A 27,545-nucleotide genomic window follows, 5' to 3' on the forward strand; every position below is an offset into this window, starting at 1 on the left:
CCTGCCCACTTCCTGGCTGGGGGACTCAGACCTCTGCCAAATGGGGAAAAGGTATTATGTGCTTCCTAAAGTTGTGTGAGGACAAACATTCATCCACACAGAGCGCTTACAGCAGGTGGTACAGGGTAAACACGAGCAAGATAATTTACCATCTGTCTCCTCCCTGGAATATCAACTGGATGAGGGCAGGACTTTTTCTTTCTGCACCTTCAGTTCCTGAGATATGGAGGCAGAGAATGGCCCAATGTTCCTCCTTCATGGGCCTCAGTCCTCATCCCACTGGCCTGACCACCCCAATAGTATGACCTTTGCCTCTTTACAGCAACCCCCTCCAGCTTTCCAGCCTGTCCTTAACCTGCCTTTGAGTCGTTGCAACTCCTTCTGGGCATTAGCTGTGTGGCCTGTTGGGAACTTCCAGAGGCTGGTAAAACTGACAAACCTTGGGAGACTGGTGACAGGCTTCCTTAGTTGAAATTTATCCTTTTCAAACTCGTAGCACCATTTGTGTGTAGCTGCTTAAGCTTTAGTGGGAATATTTAAGAAACATGATTAATTGGAAAGTTTTATAGTATTCCAGGTATGTACATAGTGAACATAGATGTGACTTTATCTTACTAAGGTAACAAATGCTCTGGTGTGTTTAGCAAGGCCTTGTGACAAAGCAGTGAGGCCACCTGTGCAACATGTACAACTATTTTTTTTTTTTTTTTCAAAACAACACTCCTCAAAAAACTAAACATAGAGGTCCTCTATGATCGAGCAATTCCACTACTGGGTATAAATCCAAAAGAAAGGAAATCAGTATGTCAAAAAGATAGCTGCACTCCTGTGTCTACTGCAGCACTATTCACAATAGCCAAGAGAGGGAATCAGCCTACGTTCCCATCAGCAGATGAACAGATAAAGAAAATGTGGCACATGTATACGGTGGAATATGATTCAGACATGAAAAAGACTGAGATCCTGTCATTTGCAGCAACATGGGTGGAACTATGGTAAGTGAAAAAAGCCAGGCACAGGAAGACAAATATCGTATGTTCTCCACTCATGTGGGAGCTAAAAAAGGCAGAGAAAGGGAGGATGAAGAGATGAATGGGTACAAATATAGTCTGAAAGAAGACCTAGTGTTAGATCAGTAGGGTGTCTACAGTTGACAGTAATCTGTGCATTTCCAAATAGCTAGAAGAGAGTAATGATAAGATGACCCAAAGGGCACAGCACAGGATACAGAAAAGTGGGATCGAACAGAGAAGAATCCCTTAGAGTTCCGGGTTGGAACCCAATCTCAAGTCTTATTTCTAATGTTTAAAGCTCCCCACACTCCCCAAAATACCTTTAGTTGGTGGGATTAGTTATCCTGTTAAAATCTAGATACAAAAATTAGGTTGGAAAAGAGAACTCCTAACTGGAGGCCAATCATGCTAGGCATTAAAAATGTCTTACTGTATTCCTCATCATCAGTTGCTAAGTGACATTTGAGAGTTGAACCCAGTCGTGACATCTGAAGCTCAGACACTACACACTGTATTTTCTGCTGTGAAGCAGACCTCAGAAAGTATAGTTAGATTCTGTGCAACCTTCAAAATGCTCTGGACTCAGTGGGTACAACTCAGCTATCTGTACTTCACACAACACAGCTAGTCTAGGAAAGAGGCTGCCTTTGGCTTGACTGCAAATGTATTTTCTTTTTTTCCTGCCATGCTGGTCAGCAGTTACACCAAAGCTAGCTAGTATCAGCTTCTGAGTAGATGGTGATGATGATGGAGTCTTGGTATGCAACACTAGCTACTGGCACACTGTTTCCAGAGGGCTTATGGTGAATCATATGTTCAATGACAGCTGTATTAGGTACAGCACTAAATAGTAATGGAAAACATGATTCCAGAAGAGAAAAACCAAGCCCTATAGCTGTCTTTCAGTATGCTTGGTATGCAGTGATATGCTTGATAGAAAATGGTATGTCTAATTTTTGACCATAACTTGAAGTAGAGAATGAGAGAGAGCTCTTAAAAGCACATACATGTACAGCTTGGAAGATGGGACTTACTTGGAAAAGTACAAATTATTGGAATAATGAAGTAAATCTTTTAAACTATTTTATATAACGTTAAGATACTATATAAAATAATTTTCATATCTGATAAAGCAAGACAAAGGGGAAAAAAACTGTTTCAAGTTAGATCAGCATTTCCCAAACTGATATTCAAAGGAACATTGTTTCATGAGATGTTAAAATATATGTCTTGAAAAAAATTATATGGATGAAAGTTTAAGGAATAGTATATCTTAAAAAACTTCCCCCCGCCCCCCCCCAAGTATAACTATTTCTATTTCCAGGAGTTATCTATGCAAGAGAAACAGCTTGGGAAATGCTGGAATTTCTGACTGTAAGATACGCTTGGATATATGTATCTGGATAATTTACTCATGTGATCTCTTGGAACCAAGGATCCTTGGTTCCAAGAGTTCCTTAGGGAACTCTGATTTCTAGGAATACTTTGTAAACAAATCAAGACACAGACAAATAGGTGAATAATCTGAATTTTCCAGTCCAGTGATTTTTGAAAGGAGGCATCCAAACCAAAAGATCCCCAGATCAGATTTTTACCCAACTAAGTGGTTAGTGTTTATGACAGTGAACCCCCTCTGACAGCTTCATCGCCTCTAACAAGGGAGATGGAGTGGCTGAACAACTTATTTTCGAAGCTAACAGACATTCTATGACTGACTTCACTGCTTGGAAAGTAACTTGTTGCAGAAAGGTGAAACGCTTTATTCTCACAGAAAACTCCACTTCTGGAGTTGGCCCCTCAATATGAAGAAACTGGAAGTAAAGCCTGTCATTCTTAAATAACATTTATTATTGTTGCAAAGAAGTCTTCTCCATGAGAACATTTCTCACATTTATTTAAAGATATAGAGGTTATGGATATAGAAGCAAATTTCGCTGAGGTGTTATATATAAGTGTGCCCGACTATGATCCTTAATTCAGCAATCTAATATTCACAATGTGTTTGTTGCCATTTAGCTATTTATCCAAACATGCCTTTTTAAAAAAAAAACAAAAAACCACGTGTGCCTAGACTGGGTGGAAAAAGAAACGTCAAGGGCTTGCTAAAAAGGAGAAGCCTAAAAAAGATAAAATTCCCACAGCAGTTCTGTTCAACTGTAGTCTGTGAGTGCAGGAATAATGTTCCCGTGGGGAAGCATTATGCCCAGTGGTTTCTCGGTTTGAACGTGGGAAAGCCCTTGAGGTTTTCTGTTGTTGCCAGGAGGAAGCAGGAAACTGTTTATGGAATCCAGTCGATGTTCAGGCACCGCGCTATGAACGCAAACATGTCTGAGACTTCCTCTATCACTTTGGCTGTGGGCTTCCCTGCCCCATGGCCCGCCTTGGTGTCCACGTGGATAAGCAGGGGGTTGCTTTGCTTCCTGCTGCGGCCCACGATATACTGAAGGGTGGCGATGAACTTCAGGGAGTGAAGAGGGACCACACGGTCATCATGGTCAGCAGTGAGGAGCAGCATGGACGGGTACTGGATGTCATCTGCTTCCGGTAACTTCACGTTATGCAATGGAGAGTATCTGGAAGGCAAAAACGCCTTTGTGAGGCTGGAGAGCAACAGTAGAGTTTTATGGCACAGGGACGTAGGTAGTTTACTAGCAATGAGGACTGTAGTTAACTAGTATGTGAGTGACTACTACAGACTGTGCTTGCATTACCATTTAGGCCATGACTGGCAAGGGTTCCTGGAAACTGGGGAGCTGTGTCACTTATGTGGCTCCAACTTTGAAAGACTGTAAGAAGGAATCTCACAGGGCTGCTGAAACAACGCAAATCATAGGCACGCTTACTGTCAAAAAGAAGTTTTAATGTCTGTTTACTCATTGTTATCAGCATAGTGGTTGCAGGATACGAGGGAAGTTGTATAGGATTTCAATAATGTTTCAAACGTGTAGCTATATTGAGCATAAAAGAAGTTTAACTGTACTTGAATATATTCCTTTTTTTTTTTTTTTTTTTTGAGACAGGGTCTTGGAATGCAGTGGTGTGATCCTGGCTCACTGCAACCTCTGTCTCCCAGGCTCAAGCCATCCTTCCATCTCAGCCTCCCGAGTAGCTGGAACTACAGACATGCACCACCATGTCCAGCTAATTTTTTAGAGACAGTGTTTCACCACATTGCCCATGAACGACTGGTCTTGAACTCCTAAGCTCAAGTGATCTGCCTATCTTGGCCTCCTAAAGTGCTGGGATCACAGGTATGAGCCACCATACTCAACACTCTCTTCCCCTATTTTTGACCTACCATTTCAGGAGCATATATTCTTTGCTTAACTTAGAAAAGGAGATCCCATATATGGATAGAAAGTATAATAATACCTTTTGATTGCTACAGTAACAAATTACCACAAATTTAACAGCATGAAGTAAGTCTCAGTTGGCTCAGCTGGGTTCTCTGCTCTGGGTCTCCCAAGGTCAAAGTCAAGGTGTTGGCTGGTTGGACTCTTACGGGGAAACTCTGGAAAAAACCTACTTGCAGTCTTGGGATGTTGGCAGAATTCGGTTGTGTGCGGCTGTGGGACTTAGGTCCTGTTTCCTTGATGGCTGTTGGTTAGGGGTTGCTCAAAAGATCTAGAGGTCCCGCTTCCTCCATCGTCAAAGCCGGCAATGGCAGGCTGAATCCTTTATATATGCTTCCAATTTCTTTGACCTCCCTTTTTGCTGCATCCCTGACTCCAGCCAGAGAATGTGCTCAGCCTTTAAGGGTTTGCATGATTTGGGACCCCTCAGGTACTCCAAAGAGCAGCAGATTAATATCCTGCTCCCTCACAGCAAGCAGTACCTAGATAAGTGTCTGAATAACAAGGGTAGGAATCTTGGGAGGCCATCTGTAGAATTCTGTCCTACCACATTTTTGTAGTTTGTTGCTTTTGTTAAAGACTATATTAAAACAAGAAAGACAAGTAGGTATTCCTATGTCTTCTCCAGTAGATTATATGCAAATGCAAGGCACTGAAGGTGACAAGGCTCAAGCACTAATCCTGTGGTCACTGTGTTCAACTTTATATTAAACCACTAACAACATATATATGTCAATAAAACCTTACTTGACAAGCCATTCAAAGTGTTGTTTGCTGTCCGAGCACCCATAATCAGTGGTCCAAGCATGGCCAATGGTGTATTTATGAAACTTCAGCATGTCCATTACTCCAACTTGGGCAATAACACAACCAAACAGGTCAGGTCTCTGATTTGCACAAGCAGCTAAAAACCCAAGGTAGAAAGAAAAGGGAGGCAGTCTATCATTAAACAAAGCAAGGCAATACTTACAAGCTTCCAGAGCCCTGGTTGCATTTATCCTCAGAGCATAGGAGGAAACCATCAGAAATCACCTGCCCAAAGGCTCCAAAGCTCCCCAGCCTCTCCGATATCTGTCAGAGGCGTGGGGATTCTCATCAGTAATAGAGCGTTACTCCCCAAAGTGAATGTTGAAAAGCTTGAGGACTTTCTGGAAACCCTGTATCCCCTCCTCCCATCCCCACTTGCTTTCATAGTGATAAGGGAGATTAAGGGACTTGTTCAAGATCTCAGGACCTGCCCAAGGCAGAATAGGGTCTCTTTGTATGTCATTTATCAGATGCCCAAATACAAATGGTACAAATAGGTTTGCTCTCCTTATACCACTTTGTGGTCCTATCCACCAAGTAAATCAAGAGCTGCCTACAGATGGTGTATCTGAAAACCCCAAGAGGGCTAACTAGTAAGTACAATGAATAAAATCCAGTACTTACCCACTAAGAGGCCTCCATTTGAACCTCCATTAATAGTCAGCCTCTTGGGAGATGTGTAACCTTCCTTGATCAGATACTCAGCAGCGCACTGAAAGTCATCAAAGCAGTTCTGTTTGTTCGCCAAGATACCACCTACAATGTGCCAAAGTGGAAGAAAGTTAATTAACAAAACATAAAAATCAGTTTAAAGGGAATTCAAATGATAGGGCACAGTTTCAACTACTGATTAACTTAAAAACCACGGGTTAACACTGCATTTAAAAAAAAGCCTCAATTTAAGTTCTGTTATGCACTGTGGAAATATATCATCAATACCACAATGCTAATCCATATGGTGGATCTGTATTTTTCTAAAAGCCTCTAGAACTTAAACAGGAAACGCCCCAAAGGGAACAGATGGTTGGTTCTAAGAGAAGCATGATAATGAAAGGATAGCAGCATGGCATCACAAGGAACCTGTATTTTGGGAAGCTGAACTTACAAGTATAAAGCAAGACCTGCAGCAGTGTTTAGTCCTCTGGGTTGCACCCGGCACCCGAGTCGGAGCTGGCCGTGGGAGTGCTCATGCCTCCCCTCCCTGCAAAGATGGAGGTGGAAGTGCTCTGCAGAGGCACGCTTCCCACCCCACCTCTGCAGGAGTCTGACATGGTCAGGGATGGGGAGAAAGAAATTCCCCAGTCTTGCTCTCAGTTGTTAATGGAAAGAACCAGCAGGAATTGGGTGGTGAGGCAGTGCTGCCGCAGAGCATCACATTATGGTTTCTCAATTCTAGAATGAAAGATCTTCAACATTTCCCCCAGAGAATCTGGGCTTTATCATCTGCAAATCATTCCAGTGTATTAAACCAAACAAATTACTTGGAGAAACATTTACAGGGCCATGAAATATCTATAAGTAAAGGCCAAAAGTCAAAAGCAAGTCCTCAAAGGAACAGATGTCTGAAATCACTGCCTTTGAAATGAACAAAGACCAGACACAGATCTAATTAGATATTTGAGATTAACCACTTCTGCTGAAATTTAATTAAAGACAAAGCAGTGCTACTGAAATGTTTTTCATATCAAAACAAATGTTAAGATTTCAGTAAGAAATTACCAGTGAATTTAGAATAGCTAGGATTACTTAGTTACCAGGAATAACAGTATTTTGGGTATATGACTATATTTTAAAAAGAGCATTAAATTTTAAAGTCAATTAACAGAATGGAATTCAGATTTACCAGTGTTATATCCTAGGCTATAACTGGAAAAGGTCTATTTCTGGTCCTTTCATCATGGCCTAAATTTTGAGGAACTTTATAAATCAGTCTAAACATAGTCTACTGTTAGCCTTAGTCCCAAGACTGGAAAATAACTTGGTTCTAATTAATAAAAGAATGAGAGAGCAGACCAGGAGTAAAGTTACTCTTCCCTATCAGAGCATGGTGGACATCTGATGACCAAAGGGGTTTTCTGGAGAAGAATCCAGTTCTTTCAGGAGAGGATCCCAGGATCAGGGGACCATGAGTAGGGGGTATGGTACATAAACTACATACAACTTAAATAAGAAATCAGGTGAGTCAAGGGGTTCAGAATTAGCACACATATTTGGGATGTAAATCACACATATGGTATACAGAAATTTTATCCTCTTATCACTCATCTTTTAATATCAGTTTCACAGTATGATTTTAGTGTAAAATCTCATATCAGCTCAAAATTATGCAATGAATTCTTTGCAGTTTCAAAGATAGTCACAGTCAGTAGTTTCTGGGGATGATACCTGGCAATGGTGGACCAGATGGCCAGCCAGGGGCACTCACTTTCACTAAGGTGCACTTGAGAAGTCTGCTGTCAGCCCCTGGGGTGCATGTTGGATGCCCTGGGGTCAGGCCTAAGCCTTTCCTGCATACGGTACCTAACAGGTTTTTTTTTTTTTTTTTTTTTTTTTTTTTTGAGAGGGAGTCTGGCTCTGTCGCCCGGGCTGGAGTGCAGTGGCCGGATCTCAGCTCACTGCAAGCTCCGCCTCCGGGGTTTACACCATTCTCCTGCCTCAGCCTCCCAAGTAACTGGGATTACAGGCGCCCGCCATCTCGCCCGGCTAGTTTTTTGTATTTTTTAGTAGAGACGTGGTTTCACCGTGTTCGCCAGGATGGTCTCGATCTCCTGACCTTGTGATCCTCCCGTCTTGGCCTCCCAAAGTGCTGGGATTACAGGCTTGAGCCACCGCGCCCGGCCTTCCTAACAGGTTCTTATGGGAATCTCTTTATAGGTTTATCCAATCATGTTTGCTGATTTGATTTGATGCAAAAAAATTCCGGAGCCTCAGGTTTGGGATGGCGTAGGAAACAGAAGGGAGGTACAGATATCTGAAGGGTGGTCTCTGATACTGAGGAGATCCCTCTCACGTAGAGCTGCTGACCAACCCCAAGCACTGGGGGCCATGCTGGTGTCAAGATTGGGGGAAGCACAGAGCTGGTGGAGGTGAAAGTGCTTTCCCGTGTCCTCCCTCCCCTAAAGACACAGGACCAAGACAAGTGAAGAACCTCTTCAGACCACTGGTTAGTCTATGAATTCAATTTCAGATACACAAAAGCCTGGGTGAGGGGTGATCCACATAGAAAGAAGTGGAAGAGATGTGGTTTTAAAATACGATCATTCAAAAAAATTGTGACCATCTGGGGTATAAAGTTGGGTATTAGTCAATCAGCTACAATACATGCTTCAGGAGGCCAGAGAATGGAGATGGAATAAAACTAGAAAAGAAAAATCACTGTTTTTATGTCTAAAACTCACGCACAATAGAGTCACAGCAGCAATGCTAGGAGGATGTGATTTCTCAGCAATGCCGGGAGGATCTGAGAAATCCAGCAGGAGGATGCCCACACTGGGAACAGAAAGCTCCAAGATTGCTCCTTTCTCTTAAGAGAAAATGACCTGCCTTGACTTCTGTTTCAAGACAGTCAACTCATGCTAAACTATAAAAACAAGGCTAACAGGAGACAGAATAAATACCAAAAAGCTCTCCAAGATTCACTCCTGACAGTGATAATTAAAAACACAACCTATGAGTTAAGCCCCAAAATAACAGGGAATGCTTCTGAAAAATATGTACTTCATCTATTTATTGTAACAAAAGAAAATAAAATCTGAAAAGAGTGAGTTGTTTTTAAGGGGGGTTGATGCCTAAATGTGTCTGATAATATCCTTGTTTTTCATTCATCTAGCCAGAAAGCGTTCCTGCTTCTAACCCCCTCAGCTCATTCAAACAGGAAGGATGAGCACAACCTTAGCTTTGATTATGTCAGACTTGTGTTTCCGTAGAGAAAACACCTCACCTTTATGCCACGTCTCTCCATATTCGCCACCTCCTCTGATGTTGGCCACTGCCAGGATACCGCCCATGTGTCTCACGAAAATAAGCCTGGAAACACTGAGAAGCAGTAAAAACAGTTAACCTTCCATTAACTGCCTAGTGAAGACCATGCTCTCTCTCCATCTCAAAAAAGTGCCCAACAACACTCTGAGTAATATCAAAATAGGAGCTTGACATTTCTTTTATTGCTTGATTAAAGTGAAAAATACGTAACTTCCTATTAATACTTAACTGCAAAGCTAATATATATACATATTTTTTGAGACAGAGTCTCACTCTGTCACCCAGGCTGGAGTGCAGTGACACAAACATGACTCACTGCAACCTCCATCTTCCAGACTCAAGTGATCCTCCAGCCTCAGCCTCCTGAGTAGCTGGAATTATAGGTGTATGACACCATGCCTGGCTAATTTTTGTATTTTTAGTAGAGACGGGGTTTTGCCAAGTTGGCCAGGCTGGTCTTGAATTCCTGACCTCAAGTGATCCGCCCGCTCTGGCCTCCCAAAGTGCTGGCATTACAGGCGTGAACCACTGCGCTCAGGCAAAGCTAATATGTTTTCATGAGCATTCAGTGTCTTCTTTTTCTACATTGATAAATATTTCACTACACAATTCATAATATAAACAGAGAAAAAAACAAAACACTGCCAGCCCAGGCATGAATGGTGCTGGGCTCACAGGAGGACCTGATAATAGTCCTTTTTATCATTTTTTGAGTTAACTTTCTCTAAACTGTTTAAGTTGGAAAAAAGAAAAAGCTTTTTCTGGAACATGGATTTTTAAACATGTTTTCCAGTTCTACAGAAATTTCTATGGTAAATTAGCCAACACAGGGTGTGCAAGAGGTAAAGGAGATCAGGAATAGAGTTATCAGGGCTGGAGAATATTTTCTAAAGATAAGCAGAAGAAACTACAGCACAAAACCCTCTAGGAAACAGCATTCAGTCCTTTGGAAAATTTGGATTTTGTTTCCCTCTTCTCTTTCCATGGTGACCCTAAAAGTACTGAGTGACATGCTGTTAATTAAAATTAACTGTGCTTTGAGAACTATTTCGGAGAACTGTGTCACTCTTTTAGTAACTGGGGAAACCATGGGCTTCTATATACTGAAGGCTCTCAATGGTTTGAATGCTAATTTCCTGCGTATTGAGGATGAACAGGAAAGGTCAGATGAGTTAGGGTAGATGTAATCAGGCCATCCAACCACACCTTATTAGCCAAACTGATGTTTGATCACTTGGTCCTTTCTTCAAGATTTTCATGCATCTCTGATGGTCTCTCCTGAGACTATTATTAAATGCACTGGGTTCTGGGATGAAAATGGCCCCAGGACTCATCTCTTGAATCCCAACGGGGCAGGCTTAATAAATGCTTGTTGCCCAAATGAACAAAGACAAGTGGTTTTAGCTACAGTAGATCCACTTGGGAATCAGTGTTGTCTTGATCCTGGCCCACCTGCTGGGACCCAGGGAATGGGGCTCGAGGTGACTCATTGTCCACTGATGAAGCATGCATTCACTGCCCCAAACTCGAGCATCGCTGTGAGGTAAAACTGAAGCCTGCATTTTAATACTTCGAGTGATATAAGGATTAGGTTAATATAATACACCCCAACATTTATTGTCGTTTTTATTTTTTTTTTCAAGGGGCAAGGTTGCTCTACCTGAGGCTTGCATTCTTAGACTAATAATGTCAGAGAATAACATGGCATGTAATACTAACACACAGATATCAATATGTTAATATTACATATTTGTTATTACAATCATAACAAATCTTGTTGCCTGGGAAACTGGAAAGAGATGGGAAGTCCCCATATCTGGAATGTTGCCTGGTATATGGAGCTGTCAGTATAGAATGAATGAACAGCAACCGTTATGACACTTTTCTAACTAGTTTCCCTTCATTTGCTCATATGATGATGCCACATATATCTTTCGAAAATACTGCTCTACATCGTGATTGTACACAAAGCCTCCCATCAGCTCCTTGCTAACAAAAGGATAAATGCTAACTCTTCAGCCAGTTATTTGAGGTCCACAATTTCATTATAAATTACTTGAGGGCAGGCATCATATTTCATACTTCATTAAATCTAAAATAATGAGCTTCTACAGATATTGAGTGCTCAAAACAAAGTACCAGTGTTCTTGTATTCAACTTCGGGACAGATGGTTGAATCTATTCTGAATTTATGTCCTAGTAGTCACCAGTCCATGAATCTCTTCCCAAACAGAAAAGATCCTGGATGAATCTGTGAATCAGATTTCATATGGGGTTCTATTTAGAAGTTGGCTCAAAGCTAGTCTTGCTGGTGGGAACCTCCTTGTTTTTATTAAAAGTGCTCAAAGCAAATTCCATTTTATACTAGCAATGGGATATTAAAATCAAGTTTGCAAATAACAGAAGATATTTATACCAACAATCGCAAACATATAAATGTAGAATTTTCTCCCTGAACGTAGTTATCTGGGAAATAATCACAGAAACAGCACACAACAGTCTAAAATAGATGATGTAACAGAGTACACAGAAAACATTTATGGCTGAACGTTAAGACAGTCTATTTTAAGACTCTGCTGTTGAAAAATATCATCAGCTAAGAAATCATTCCCTCTGAAGAGAATACTGAAGGTAGTGTGGTGGCAGCAAATGACAAACACTGAAGAAAGGCGCTTCCTTTAAGACCTCGATTAATACTAATCTTCTGTAGTCATGCAGCCATAGCCTCCCCATCCAGTTCCCAAACAACCTATTACACTGAGGACATTTTTGGTTGTTTTTCAAAATTAGCTTGTAAATGATTCTTCAATTCCTGGTCAAAAATTCAGATAATTAACACATAATCCTGCCCATCTATGAAAACAAGCAGCAAGAATTTTGCAGAACTGTATTTTATTTGAGATGGAGTTTCGTTCTTGTTGCCCAGGCTGGAGTGCAGTGGCGTGGTCTTGGCTCACTGCAACCTCTGCCTCCTGGGTTCAAGTGATTATTCTCTCTGCCTTAGCCTCCTGAGTAGCTGGGATTACAGGGATCCGCCACCACATCCAGCTAATATTTTTGGTATTTTTAGTAGATACAGGGTTTCACTACGTTGGCCCGGCTGGTCTTGAACTCCTGACCTTAGGTGATCTGCCCGCCTTAGCCTCCCATTATAGGTGTGAACCACCATGCCTGGCCAGTAATGTATTTTAGAAAGTTGATTTAGTAGAGCACTCTGGTTTGTTTCCACTATATGGAAAAGATCAAAGACTAGCACTCTGAGTGTGTTCTGAGCTCACCTGTAGTTGGGTGTGATGGATATGTTGAAGCCGCCATAGCCATATAAGAAAGCGGGATGAGAGCCATCCAATTTTATGCCTTTTTTATGCACAATGAACATTGGAATCTTCGTACCATCCTTGCTAAGGTAGAAAATCTAGAACATAAGAAAGCAGAGTATAAGATTTAGCATTACTTAGTAAATACTGCATGCTTTTAAATGGGAAAGATAGTAAATTCTCTCTTTATGATGTACAGTAGCACAATGAAAACCTAGCTCCTCTAAAGGGCTATTTGGTGAAGCATCTTTCAGTTTTTATGGAGAGAATGTAGAGCAGTTTAAAGAGCCTGCATTTGAAAACAGGGAGACCTGCATTGGAATTCTTATTCCACAACTGTCTTGCAGGATGCCCTTCACATATCATTTATCCTCTCCCAGCCTCAATTCTGCATCCCCACATGTGGCCGTTGTGCCCACCTCTCCGGGCCTTCCTGAGGCACACAGAAAACAGGCTTTCCATTCTCTGCTCCTTCTCATCCCTCTCAGTGCTGGGAGGGGCAGATTTGCCATCCTGCCAAGCAACTCAATCTAGTGAGGCTTATATTCCAGAAAACAAATTTCATATTCAACTTCCTCTCTAAATGTTAAGATGCTTGACGTCATTTTTCTATGCTGAACTACTAAACAAATGCTAGCAGCAACAAAACTTATTAGCTTAGAAAGCTGATGAGGAAAAACATAGAAATCCTATTATTCCTGGTTAAACAAAGCCCCTTCTCTCCACTATTGATAAAGGTTCATAAAGCCTTCTAGAATCTGGGCTACCTCTGGCAAGTTCAAAGTCAACATCTCCATATCCTTTTGGATAAAGGATTTAAAAAAAAAAGGCACAAGGAAGGGAACATTAAAAGTTAGTCAACTGATAAGCCATAGAATAAATAAGCCACAAAAAGCTGATAATGCTTTTTTTCCCAAAAGAAAGCTGTGAATAGCTTTCTCTTTGTGTAAACATGGTGTTTTTACCCCCAAACAACCCCTGGAGAGTGCCCCAGTTTGGAATCATCTTGTTGACCTTATGTTCCAGTCATGGGCATAAGCCTTTACACTTCATGTGACCTGGAGCCATATTTTATCCATAACTTTTTAAGGTAGCAGTTCTGTTGCGCAAAGTTGCCACAAAGTCCATAGAAATAACCATGGGGGTGGGGGAGGTGTGTGGAGGGGCAGAATGGGCAGGGATGCAGATTTAGAGATAGGAGTTAGAGGACCGTGATAAATGCCTGCAATCTGGTAGTTTTCTGAAACCTGCCAAGAAACAGTAATATAAAAAGCATTTGTTTCGGACTCTGCAGAGAAATACTGAGAGATACATTTAAATTTGGCATCTGAGGAATCATGGAGAATACTCTTCAGAGTTCAAAATTATCAGAGGGAATACAGTTTTATTTAAAGTTATTTAGTGCCAGTTAGCAGCCACCAATAGAATGTAACTGTGTGGGTAGGTACAAGTAAACACGGAGTAAGAGGAACAAGTTCCAAGGGACTGGCTGGGATTAGTGAGCTAAAATACATAGCCTTCAACTCAAGAGTTAGAATTCAGAGCGCTATACCCACAGAGGCAACAGCATCAATGAGCGAGTGAGCAAACCATCTCACATGAGGCTACCTTCACTGAATCATCTGTTCAAAAACTCAAATTCCCTCCAACTACCCCCAGCTTCTCATCTAGTTTCAAATCCAGGTGCAGCTCAATTCTCCCCAGGCTGACCCCTTCTCATGTACCTTGGTCTTCATGCAGCCAGCTGGACTGATACACTCTTCATCCCGGCTAACTGACTCTCAGACCCTCCATCATTCCCAAAGTGCTCTATCTCTTGATGCTTCATGACAATTCAACTTCCTCCTCCCATCTCACTTTTCTTGCTACCACCTGTAAGATTTCTAGTACCTGAAAGCCAGCCTGCAACTCACTTATCTGACTCCAGGACAAAGGCATCCTTGGAGAATGCCACTGAAAGCACAAAGTTCCCATTATCCCCGTAGTTGCAGAAATATATCCAAGCTTTAAGTTGGCGTGGTCCTAATGTTAAAAACAATATTTTGAATGCAGTCCAAAATGAAAGAACACTGTGAAGATGACTTAATTGTGGGCAAGAAGACTCCTTACAGGAAGTTTCTGTATTTTAGTCTTGAAATAAACATACAGGCATACCTCGGAGATATACTGAGTTTTTGGTTCCAGACAACCACAATAAAGCAAATAAGGCTATAGTTGACATACATTCCTCTGATGGATCTGGGTAAAGTAAATTGAAAACCTTCTAGAAAGGATTCACCATTCTAGATACCATGAAGAACATTCATGATTCAAGGGAGGAGGTCAGAATATCCGCATTAATAGGAGTTTGAAAGAAGTGATTGTAACGCTCGCGGATGATTCCGAAGGGTTCAAGACTTCAATGGAGGAAGTCACTGCATATGTGGTGGAAATAGCAAGAGAACGAGAATTAGAAGTGGAGCCTGCATATGTGATTGAACTGCTGAAATCTCACGATAAAACCTGAAGTTCAAAAAATCAAATTCCCTCCAACTACCCCCAGCGAGACCAGCCTAGACAACATGACATGGCAAAACGCTGTCCCTACTAAAAACACAAACATTAGCTCGGTGTGGTGGCGCGTGCCTGTAATGTCAGCTACTCAGGAGGCTGAGGCAGAAGAATAGCTTGAACCCGGGAGGCGGAGGTTGCAGTGAGCTGAGATGGTGCCACTGCACTCCAGCCTGGGTGACAGAGTGAGGCTCTGTCTCCAAAAAAAACCATAACAACAAAACATGAAGAAAAGGCCGGGCGGGGTGGCTCACACCTGTAATCCCCGCACTTCGGGAGGACAAGGCAGGAGCATCACCTGAGGTCGGGAGTTCAAGACCAAGCTGGCCAACATGGGGAAACACCATCTCAACTAAAAATACAAAAAAATTAGCTGGGCGTGGTGGTGGGCACCTGTAATCCCAGCTACTTCAGGAGACTGAGGCAGGAGAATTGCCTGAATCCGGGAGGTGGGGGTTGCGGTGAGCAGAGATCTGGCCATTGCACTCCAGGCTAAGCGAAACTCTGTCTCAAAAAAAAAAAAAAAAAAAAAAAAAAAAAAAAAAAAAAAAAACCATGAAGAAAGGAGTATGTGAAGAGACTGGGAACTTTTTTTTTTTTTTTTTTTTTTTTTTTTTTTTTTTTTTATCAGTAGGAGAGTCTGTCATTTGCTAGTGGGCACCAGCTTGACTGGAGACATTTGATCTAGATTTTATTATGAAATTCACTTGCAAATCCCAGGTTTTCCAGGACAAAGAGCGAGTGTATGTAGCTCTCATCCTTCCCTCGGCTATGAGGAGCCATCTTCTTAGGGAATTGCGACTTGGAGAAATATAAATGGGTCACTATAAATTATGTCAATGAAAACTAACAAACCTAAAAGGTCTACCTGGTTCTTGAGGGCTTTTTATATGAACTGTTTTTTTGTAAGGGACACAAATTAATATCAACTAAAACCAGATGTTTTCCCAGAATTCTTGATCATTTTAATACAAGTCTCTGTACTTCTCTTTACCTGGGTCTCCTGTGATTTCCCTCAGTGACTAACAGTGAAGCCTGTCCAGCATCCTCACCTTAGAGATGCCTGAATGCCTCAACACCAAGACCTTAGTTTCCACCCTACCCTAGCTGCTGGTTCCCTCCAATGTTTGCTGTGTGTCTCTTATGTGCCAGGGACTGCACTCAGCCCTGATGTAAAGAAGGCAAGATGCATAATTCCTGCCCTCATGGGACTTAAGAGTCTCCTGAGACAAACCAATAGCACGATACTCACCCATCACCTTGGTTACACGTTGGCCCTTAGAGCCTGAATTTCTTCTGCAAGGAACTAGGACAACCCCCCTTGCGGCTCCAACTTGCTCTTTTGCCACTTCTGTCATTTCTTTACCCCTGGGGTATCTGCCTTTATTTTTTAAAAAACTCTTATGAAGACATTCAGTTCTTTATATTCTCTCAGGCTGTCAGCATCGCTTGGGCTTTCCTGGCCCAGCTTGGGACCCCTGGGCAGCTCTTTAAATGTCACTAAGTCTGGAACTCCTCTAATTCTGACCCAAACCCACGGGATTCCTTCTCCTCCCCTGGGCTGCTGGACACTCAGGAAATGGCAACTTGCTTCGTTACAAATGAATACTTGATCTCAGCTGGCTCTGAACTTACGTCTTACGTCTTTTCCTTCCTCAATGTCTTCCATCTTTCCCCACTTAAATCAATTCAAGAGTAGTTTCCAATGTCTTCCTTTTTTTTTTTTTTTTTTTTTTTTTTTTTTTTTTTTCCATTTCTGACAGCACCATTTGCATCCCTACTCTCTGCCTCTGGCCTTGCCTATCCCTCATAGGGTCCATCTGCTTGTAGCTCCTGGTAAAGTTTCTGCTAACTTCATTCAGTCTCTGCAACCCCAGAGAAAGGAGGATCGCCCTGTCTTGATTCCATTGCTCACTGCCTCCACTACTACTGTGCTCTTTCAATTATTGGTTTTTGTTTTTTATATTTTTTCCCTTCGGCATACAGCTAGACTCAAATTTCTCCTATCCTAGCCAACAAAACCTTATGTGTCACCCTGTCTGCCTCTTAAGCTACATCTCCATCTTCCTAATCATTAATCCCGAGTACCCCATACTCACAGCTCACCACTTTCCCACCCCATTGATTCCCATCCCCATCCCTGCTCTTTCATAGGTCATCAATGAATGTTTCTGTCTTTCTCGTTGCCTCTCCATCCCTGCCTCTACCCTGTTGGTATATGTCCTTCCCAACATTTTCATGGGTGTATAGAGACATACCTATTTACATGTTCAAATACACATAGGGGTTATTATTATATAGTGATAAATGGGATCGGGCTAATATTGGGCTATGATTCATTCTCCCTCTTCACATAGCAATTTATCATGGAATTCTTTTCAGAGTAAAACACCCAGATTTACCTCTTTTTAAAAATGGCTGCCTAATATTTCATTCTATGGATGCACACACATTTAACCATTTTCTCGCTGATATTTAGGTTATTCTTTATGTTCTGTGATTGTTAATGATGTAATAAACCCCTTTTAGATAAATCTGGTATTCTCATGGTATGATTTCTATATGATATATTCTTAGACATGAGACTGCTAAATCAAAGTATACATACACTCAAAAATTCAATAAATCTGGACCAAATATTCTCAAAGAGGACTGAACAACTTAGGTGCCCAGTGACAATGTCTGCCTAAGTGTCCATGCCTCATCAGTAGTGGATGTTAAAATGGATTTTAATTTTTACTAGTCTGACAGGCAAACACTGCCATTTCCTTATTGTATTTTTTTATTAGCAAACATTTTCATTGTCATTTTATATTTTGTCCTTGGAGAACAAAGTATACCTGCTCTTTTATTCTGTTACTTCTCCTTTCTGGTTACAGAAATTTATCTTACACTAAAGGGTAGTAACCTTTTTTCTATCATGCTTTGTTTATATTTTGTCCCAGTACACCACCAGTTGTTTTTTTTTTTTTTTTTACTTTCTCTGTGGTGTCTTGAGATGCAAAAAGGTGTTAATATTTATGTACCCAAATATCTGTTTTTCCCTTTTAGCTTCCTAGCTTATAAAACATTCTCGACCCCAAGTTATAAAAATTTGTCTATAATTTCATCTTGATTTTTTACATTTATATGTTATGTTTACATATGGTCTGGGATCTACGTTTTCCCAAATGGCCAACTATTAGACACCATTTATTGGATAATCTGTTCTTTCTCTTTCTCTCATTGTTCAGAAATGACATTATTGAATGGTTCCTTTCCAGGCCTCATCCCTTTCAATCCCTATATGGCAAATGCTTCTTTGGCTTCCTGGGTGGAGTATTTCTCTGGTTCTTTTACATTCCTTGAAATCTTTTTCAACCTTCCTAATTGATCCATTATTACCTCCTCTTCTTCCTGTTTTGCAATTTTCTATACTTGGCTGTCTCTTTTCTCTTTTCAAATTCCCTCTTTGCCATCTCAGAGAGCTCCAACAATCTGCTCTATGCAAAGGACCTCCATGTCCACATCTGCAGGGCCATAGCCAGACGTGTGTTTCCTGGAAGTCACCTGTGAGGGGCTGGTTAAGAAGCCCGTCAAGTTGCCTAGGCTACGGGGGTTCATGATCTCATGTGGTAGATGGCCTGTCCACATCTCCAAATCAATGTGCCCAGATACATGCTCCTCCATGGGCCTCTTACTTGGGCTAATAGCAACACTCTCTTCTCAGCCACCCTATTTTCAACCCTCAGGATCATCTTGTGCCAAGGCCCCTACACTCAGGCACCCACTTGGTCATTTGGTTTCACAAGCAAGTGTCTTCTCTGTCATTTATATAGGCAAACCAGCTCAGAGCTCTCTACTTCACTAGCATCATGACCAACCAACCAACCAGTCTCCCTGACTCCTCTCATCGGCTACAGTGGAGTTGTGGTAGGACTATTAGAACCTTAAACTATTATTAGTAACATATAAAATGTCATTTATACATATATATAAGAGCCATTAGTGCTTGATAAGTAAACAGTTGCCAAAGCTTAAATGCATGTGTTGTTTCTTTACTTGGTAGTTTATTGCTATCACAGTACTCAGGTTCAAGGTAAACAAAATTACTTCCTTTTCCTTTTTCCCATACTGTAACCAATGAGAGAGCTGATAATATACCTCCATTCTTTCTGAGTGTCCACTGTGCACACAGTTCTATAGTGGGATGCCAAAGCTTTTATGAGACCCTCAATGGACAGGAAGACAAAGTGCTCACATGGGATCTAACAGATGCCTACTTGAGTAATAGGAAAAGTCTGTCTGTCTTCCAGGGCTAACAGCTCATCATGTGAGGCAGAGAGGGCCCTGTCTTCCTTCTTCTTGTCAACAGCAGAGTAAATGGGTTGTACAATAGATCTAGTTCAACAAGGAGCCTGGACCTGGCACCCCCTTCCACCTTAACAGACTACAAGCACCACCAAAGAATACACAATGAACAGATAGATTGTCTTTGGAAGCACCGGTAAGATCTCATAAGCGGGACTATCTTGGAGTATATTGATATGAAGCCTTCATGAGGGACACAGAAAATAAAACCAAACATTACGACAGTTGATTCAAAACCACAGTTAGTTCTAAGCATTAGTGAGCCAGCCAGCAGCTGACCGAAGTTACACAGTAAATTAAGAAAGCTGCTTTCCTTAATTTCATTTTCTTCTTCTTTAAACGTTAGACTCTGTTGGCATCTTGGGCAGCTGGAGATGGTGGCCTCAGGCCCTGTTGTGAAGAAGCAGGCAGCCAAGGTGATGAATCACCTGAGAGAGACCCAAGAACGTTGGCACTTGCAGGACATCCAACCCCAAGAGACCTCACCTTTGTCAAGCGGCCCCACTACATCCAGCTGCGGTAACAAAGGGCTGTCCTCTAAACATGGCTGAAAGTTCCTTCATGAGGAACCAGTTCGTCCAGGCCTTGGGCAGCAAAACAGCACTCAGCTGCCTAGGCTGGCCCACAGGTACTGACCAGAGACAGAGCAAGAGAAGAAGCAATGGCTGCTGGCCTGGGCTGAGAAGAAAGCTGCTGGCAAAGGGGAGGTCCCCACTGGAGACCACCTGTCCTTGGAGCAGCGGTTAACACTGTCACTACCTTGTGGGAGAATAAGGTGGCTCAACTGGTGGTGACTGCACACAACATGGATCCTTTCCAGCAGGCTGTCTTGCCATCTGCCCTGTCTCATGAGAGGGGGTTCCCTACTACGTCATACAGGAACGGCCAGACTGGGACGTCTAGTCCACAGGGAGACCGGCACCAGTGTTGCCTGCATACAGGTTAACTGGGAAGACAAAGGAGCTCTGGCTAAGCTGGTGGAAACTACCAGGACCAGTTACAATGATGGGTATGCTGAGATCACTGTCACCTGGGAGGCAATGTCTGGGGTCATAAATCTGCAGCTTACATTGCCAAGTGGTAAAAGGCAGAGGTCAAAGAACTTGCCACTAAACTGTGTTAAATATACACTGCTGAGTTTCTGTACTTAATAAAAATTCTCCTTCAAAAAAAACCCAAAAAACTTGAACTCTTCATTGTGGAGACACACAGCAGCATAACAATATTATTCCACATCCCAAACCAATAACATTAAGCACCACAAGGCTGTAAGGAACCACACCCTTCATGAAGCCCACACTGATTCTTGATAGAGGGCTGAGAAGGGTATTTTCGGAGCAGTCACAAGACTGTACCACCTGGTAAACAAAGCTGGTGTCAGTTCTTTCTCAGCCCTGAGGATATACGATAATAACAGTAAATTCTGGGACTTTAAAATTTTAGTTTCAGATATAAGGAGAGGTTGTCACTCTGGGCTTTCATCCAGCTAGCAGTCCTCTCTTATTTTACAAATGACAAAATAAGAGTCAAGAAGATAAAGATACCTGCCAAGGGTTGGGTGTGGTGACTCATGCTTGCAATCCCAGAACTTTGGGAGGCCAAGGCGGGCAGATCACTTGAGGACAGGAGTTCAAGACCAGCCTGGCCATCATGGCAAAACCCAGTGTCTCTAAAAATACAGAACTTAGCCAGTTATGGTGGAGGGCACCTGTAGCCCCAGCTATTCAGGAGGCTGAGGCACGAGAATCTCTTGAACCCAGGAGGCAGAAGTTGCGGTGAGCCGAGATTGCGTCATTGCACTCCAGCCTGGGCAACACAGCCAGACTCTGTCTTTTAAAAAAAAAAAAAAAAAAAAAAGATACCTGACAAGGCAACACTGCCAGCTTATGGCAAGTTACTACCAAGGTCTCTCAAGTCCCTGGTTCAGTGTTTTTTTCCTACTACATCACAAAGTAATTAACTTCAAGTTATTACTTCCTTGTAAATATCTTTATTGGGTGCAATTATGCAAAATGTTGAAAGTGTTAGAGCCTTTGGCATAGATTTAACACATTCATTTCTTTCTTCCCCAAGACAATGACCACCCATCTCTAGGGAATCCAGGGGACAAATATTCTGCCAGAAATGCTATTTGCTTTTTTTTTTTTGAGACGGAATCTTGCTCTGTTGCCCAGGCTGGAGTGAAGTGGCATGATCTCAGCTCACTGCAGCCTCTGCCTCCTAGGTTCAAGCGATTCTCCTGCCTCAGCCTCCTGAGCAGTTGAGAATACAGGTGCGCACCACCACGCCCGGGTAATTTTGGTATTTTTAGTAGAGACAGGGTTTCACCATGTTGGCCAGGCTGGTCTCGATCTCTTGACCTTCAGTGATCTGTCCACCTCAACCTCCCAAAGTGCTGGGATTACAGACGTGAGCCACCACACCCAGACTGTTTTCGTTATTTTCTTAAAAAGGAGACTCATTCAAGCATTTAAAAAGCGATATTCCAGATACAAGAGTGGTTGCTGTTACTATTTTAGCAAAATGAGTCAGCTTAGAAAGATGATCCTTTTCCACACAGTCATTAGTGTTACCATCTTGAAGACAGATTATTAAAGCAATAAAAATCCCACTACATCTTTCCATGGCCATTCTACTAAAAAAATTCCATTTCAATAGTATTTTTTTAAGGCTTAACAGACACCATTCATTTCACAAATGAAAAAAACGCTTGAGCGAATCATAAAGCTATCCCAACTTTTTAAGTAATCAATTAAATTTAAAGCAGCTTCTGATTTTGCACATTTAAAACCATATTCTAAGAATAACTGTTTAACAGATAAGAACTTACAGATCCTTGAGCTGAATGTTTATTAAAAAAAAAAGAAGAAATGATGTACATTTATATAAAGTACATAAGTATAAAGTTTCAGAAATCCCATGTCTGTTGTTAAGCACAACTTTCCAGAGGCATCACCAATGATAAAGCAGTTTAACTCTGGAAGCATGTTTTAGCACAAGATGGCAATCACTAAATACACATCTAGCTGCCTTAACATGCAAATCTGGTTTCAAAAAAAAAAGAATATCTTCCTTTAAATAAAAAAGAGAAGTATGACAAATCAATGGCACATTACTGTTCCTTCAAATGAATGACCTTAGTTGTGCAAAGATCACCTATCTCTCTTGAAATTATTCTCCTTGGGATGCACACATTGAGTAATAAAATCAATTGTGTTAAGACGCGAATGTGCAATCAGTTAGGTTCCTGAAAACAATCTTCAGTAACACATTTGATCCAGTTCAGATACTGTGCTATCTGAGGCAAATGCCAGGACTCCCACTATCGCCAGTCATGGGATGTGCTCATCTATGAAAGATGAAAGGTAGGCTGCAAAGGGCAGCCCCTTCACACAGAAGAATGTCTGGTGATAGCAACTCCTGCCTAATTTTAGAGCCTGACAGGTTTAAAGGAGAATGTTCATAAAAGGGTGTTGAGCTCCCCCTTTCTATCAGAGTTGACAGAGGCCACTTGTGTGGTCTGTGCTACATGTGCCAAATAAATCTGACAAGGAGCAGAACTGCTCTGAGTCCACAGGCAGCATGCAGAGGAAAAAGACATTCCATTACCAAAAGAACTGGGCAGTAGGCAGGCAACCTCTGTGCTTCAGTTACCCTGTAAAATGAGCATATGAAGAACTTCCCAGGACTTAGAGGGAGGCACTACATGTTTCTGTGCTGTACTAAGGTGAAAAATGCTAGCCTGGCATTAGAAGGTTGTCATCTTGTCTATGCTCCAGGCATTTAACTTTTGGGGAGTGGAGAGGAGTTAAAGAGTCATCTTTGGGTAGAAAATATAGAAGGAAAGCCTATTCCAGACTGCTTTAGTTTTTCCAAGGATGGCTGGTCATTTTGGTAACACTGGGGATTTAAAAGCTCCCTTAGGATACCTCAATAACAGCAAAGTCTGTCTATTTAAAATCTGTTTTAACTTTCTTGAGCACCAATAATGTGCTAAGTGCTATACCGATCATCTCTGCAGAAATTCAGCAGCTTTCTAAGGCTCAACCATCTGTTTTTTTGGAATAATACGCCTTTTCCCAGTCTCAAACTGTGAAGCCAAAAGCGAAATAGAAAGTAGAAGTTCTGAACACAAGGAAAGAAGGGCAGTGATGGAGGCACAGCTGGATCTCGTGCTATGGCACTTTGATAAATTTGGATTTCAGTGGTAACCCGGTGTTTTGAGGTAGAAAGACACACAGGGCTATGATGAATAAATCTGACTTGATCGTAGAACATCAAAGCCATCTTCAGTTCCACTGGTCTGATCTCTTTGTAGTCAATGAAGACACATAATCAGACATTTTCATTTAAAGTGAAGGAACCCTGCTACACGCGGAGGCCCAGAGAAAGCAGCTTCTGTTTTGGTACAGCCAGGAACTGCCCGGTAACATGGCTCACTGCAATGGGATTTAGGCTGCACATGAAAGGCATATGCTGTGTGTTTTGCTCCTGCATGAGAACCACGATGAATCCATCATCAGGGGGTTATGAGTTCTGCATTGTTTGCCTTCAATAAATATTTGTTGAATGAATACAGAATTGCATATTAAATACACACTTTTCTTTTGTTTTCCTCAGCCAGTTCTCTTTTTTTGACAATGTGACGTTCACGCCTTGACTGTGTACTTACGCAGCAGGTACAGCCACTCCTTCCGTGGCTGCTTCTTGGTCTTCTGGTTCTCCTCGTGCTTACTGGGCCAGTGGCGCATGGCACGTGTCTTCTCAGGCCACAGGTCCAGGGGCTTATACTTCTTGCCCTTGTAGAATTTCCTGAAGTTTTCTTTGTGTTGAGTCTGGTTAATTACGGTAAGAACACGGGCAATGGAACTGCGGATGACACGATCTTAGAGAGCTTGGAGGGCTGGTGGCGACGCGCGGCTGGGACTGCTCCACCTTCAGGTCGTCTAGCTGTTTAAGTAGCTCCTCCTTCTTACCGCGAAGGTCCCGAGACTTGATCTGGACCACTGCTGCACAGGCCGCCCCTGCAGCCTGCTCAGAGGGCTAAATACTCTCTTTCATCCTCAAATACCTATACCAGCTTGCCTCAGGTCTGGAGCTCAAAGTCATTGTAGCTGCCTCTCCCACACCATCTTATCCCTGCCTGCCTGCACAAGGGCCTTGGCTTCCAGGACTCCTGCTTCCAATCTGAGCACCTGTTACCAGATTAATCCATCTAAAACCTCCTTTTTAATCTAAGTCACTGTCCTATTCAAAAATGCCTCTCCATTCTCTACAAAATGAAGTCCGTGTGTGTATGTATGTATGTATGTATATAAAGCAATCCTCATCCTCCTGGCTCAGCCTCCTGAGTAGCTAGGACTTCAGGCATGCACCCCACACGCAGCTAATTATTTATTTTTTATAGAAACATGGGTCTCATTATGTTGCCCAGGATGGTCTCAATCTGCTAGCCTCAAGCAATCCTCCTGCCTGGGCCTCCCAAAGTGCTGGTGTGAACCACCAAACCCAGCCAAAGTCCACGTTTTAGACCAGCAATTAAAGCTCTCCACTCTCTGCCTTCAACTTCTCTCAGTTCTTCCCAACTTCAACCAGCCTCTCTAGCGATATTGCTGTTTCACACCTCCAGAGCCCCAATCCCAATGTCACATGCCTTTCTAGACCAAATCACGACTGAAAAAAAAAATCTATTGGCTCTTAGAAGTTCACTTGTTTGAACTCCTCCTCCCCTACCCAATGCAGACACCCGCAAAGCTACATCTCAGGCAGGTTCATCCTTTGCTTAAATATTTCTAGTAGCAAGAAAGAAACTTAAAACAGCACAAATGGCCATTCATTGCATTTTGGAGCCTCTCTGTTAGAAAGTTATTCCTTACCTGAAAACGTTAAAACAACCAAAACCAAAAGAAACAAAAGTTAGCCAAGGTTCTGGAGACAGAACTTAGTGACAGAACCTTGCAAGCTAATTATCAACTAAAGTTTCCATACATTTAAAAACAAATGTTAAAATACCTGCCAGTTAGTTTCTATATTTTTCACAACAGAGTTTTCTTTAGTTCATACTTTGGTCAAAATTCACATTATTTATTTTACTTGACTTGTTTAAAACACTTACTTAGTTCTTACCATGTATCAAGCAAGCCCTAGTCTAAGGGCTTGAAAAAATTCTTTCTCATTTTAATCCAAATATGAGGTCTATACAGTTGGCTCTCTATATCCACAGGATTCACACCTGCAGATTCAACCAACTGTGGATTGAAAAAACTTTTTTAAACCCAACAAAAAATAATAATACAATTAAAAATTTAAAAAACAGGATAGTATAACAACTATTTACATAGAGTTTACATTGTATTAGCTATTATACATAGTCTAGAGATAATTTAAAGTGTGTGGGAAGATGACCATAGGCTGTATGCAAATGCCGTGCCATTTTATATAATGAACTTGAACATCCTCAGATTTTGGTATCCACAGAGTGTTCTGGAACCAACCCCCCGTGGGATGTACTATGAATACTCCCACTTTTCAGCTGGGGTCATTCTAACCCACATAAATTGTTAAGTAAGGAACCCAAGTCATACATCTTGTAAATGATGGAGTCAGAATTTGAACCCAAGCTTTCTGGCTCCATGCTCTATGCTCTTAGCCACTGTAAAAAGGAAATCAGCCAATCCCCTCCCTGCTCCTCTGGGGGCCCCTCCTGAACTCTCCATGGCACTGAATTGTGCTCCCATGTGTCCCCGTTCTAGGCCTGTGCATCTATTTGCCTCCGTAACCAGCATGGTACCCAGAAGACAGTAGGCGCTTAGAAAACATGCTAGATTAATACATAAATTAATGCCCAAACTAGACCCTATATTTCAATTAAGTATCAGAAAAGGTAGTTTGAATGGTGTTTCATTAAAAAAAAATTTATACAAACAGAGCAGCCTACAGTCTTGCCTGAAAATGCTTATAACTTGAAAAATAATAAGATAAAATGAACTTTGGTTGAGGCACTTAAGAGATTACATAAGCTTTTTGAGGTCACAAATTTCCAACTTATTACTAATGAAAAATACTTAACATCTGACATTTTCCTTATGTGTAGCTGTTAATCTATTAATTTAGCAATGCCAGGGCAGAGGAGCTTTATGGGTTCTTAAACTGGTTAGTTATGGTAATTTACTGCATGAGATTGCACCTGCATAATAAAAACCCAACAAGGATACGTGAAATCCATTTCAAATCCTCATTAACTCAAAACTACAGCAGACCACTTATTTGTTTTATTGCATTAGGTAGAAAAATAAAATTAATAACCAAAATGCTGGAAAGACAAACTCTGGTCAGAATGTTCATTAATAGAACAGAAGAGAATTGTGCAGCCTTACTATTCACCCCTTAAAAGGGTGAACTATTAAAGAGAGGCAGATGTTAGTGGGGAAAAAGCAGAGCAGTGTTTGTGCAAGCAAGCAGGTCATGGCAGTGTAGGGGATTAAATGGGGCTGTATGAAGCTGAGTGTGGCCCCGAATTGAGGACAGCATCAACAGAAGTCCTAGAATCAGGAAGTTGGCATAACTGTTCAATACCATTTTTTGTTTTGCAAAGAGGTGGTCAATTAGAAGAGACTGAACTAGAGGTGTAGAGGCGGCATCACAAATAGCTACTGGGAAGGAACTCACTAGGGTGGTGGGGAAAAATGGGCGGGGAGGGGGGGATAAAGGCAAATCACAAAGTTCAGGAATCCTGCTGTGAAGGTACAAGAACAAATTCTTTTTGATTTATATTCTGAACTTGGCTGTGTGAAATGTTTTATATTTGTGCAGTGGAGTAACAGTAGCAGAAATCTTACCAGTCAAATCATATGTATCTTTTTTGATGGCCCAGACATGCCTCCCACCACTCTAGCCCCAGTGCTATCATCATAGACAGATTTTTGCATATTCGTTTCTAAATACAGAAATACACTTTTAATCTTATAGATATATCCTTTTCTTTCTTTTTTTTTTTTTTTTTTTGAGACAGGCTATCACTCTGTCACCCAGGCTGGAGTACAGTGGTACAATCATAGCTCACTTGCAGCCTCAAACTCCTGGACTCAAGGGATCCTTGTGCCTCAGTCTCCTGAGTAGCTTAGACTACAGGTATGTGCCACCATGCCTCGCTAATTTTAAAACTGTTTGTAGAG

The 27,545-nt window shown here is 41.7% G+C and overlaps 1 protein-coding gene and 1 pseudogene across 2 annotated transcripts in view; both read right to left on the reverse strand.

The window, feature by feature from the left end:
- Nucleotides 1–3,056: 3,056 nt before the first annotated feature.
- The window catches only part of PREP (prolyl endopeptidase), a 134,285-nt gene continuing 109,796 nt past the window's right edge, over nt 3,057–27,545 (reverse strand). For both annotated transcript variants that reach the window (XM_050786713.1, XM_050786714.1), the window contains exons 11-15: nt 12,433–12,569; nt 9,114–9,208; nt 5,798–5,929; nt 5,114–5,270; nt 3,057–3,586 (exon numbers count right to left, since the gene is read on the reverse strand). In XM_050786713.1, coding sequence (XP_050642670.1) covers nt 3,292–3,586; nt 5,114–5,270; nt 5,798–5,929; nt 9,114–9,208; nt 12,433–12,569 — 816 coding nt within the window. In that variant the 3' untranslated portion in view covers nt 3,057–3,291. The remainder of the gene's footprint in view (nt 3,587–5,113; nt 5,271–5,797; nt 5,930–9,113; nt 9,209–12,432; nt 12,570–27,545) is intronic.
- Nucleotides 22,228–24,480, reverse strand: LOC126952235 (60S ribosomal protein L35-like; annotated as a pseudogene).

This window comes from Macaca thibetana, chromosome 4, assembly GCF_024542745.1.
Source record: "Macaca thibetana thibetana isolate TM-01 chromosome 4, ASM2454274v1, whole genome shotgun sequence".
In the NCBI taxonomy this organism is placed as follows: Eukaryota; Metazoa; Chordata; class Mammalia; order Primates; family Cercopithecidae; genus Macaca; species Macaca thibetana.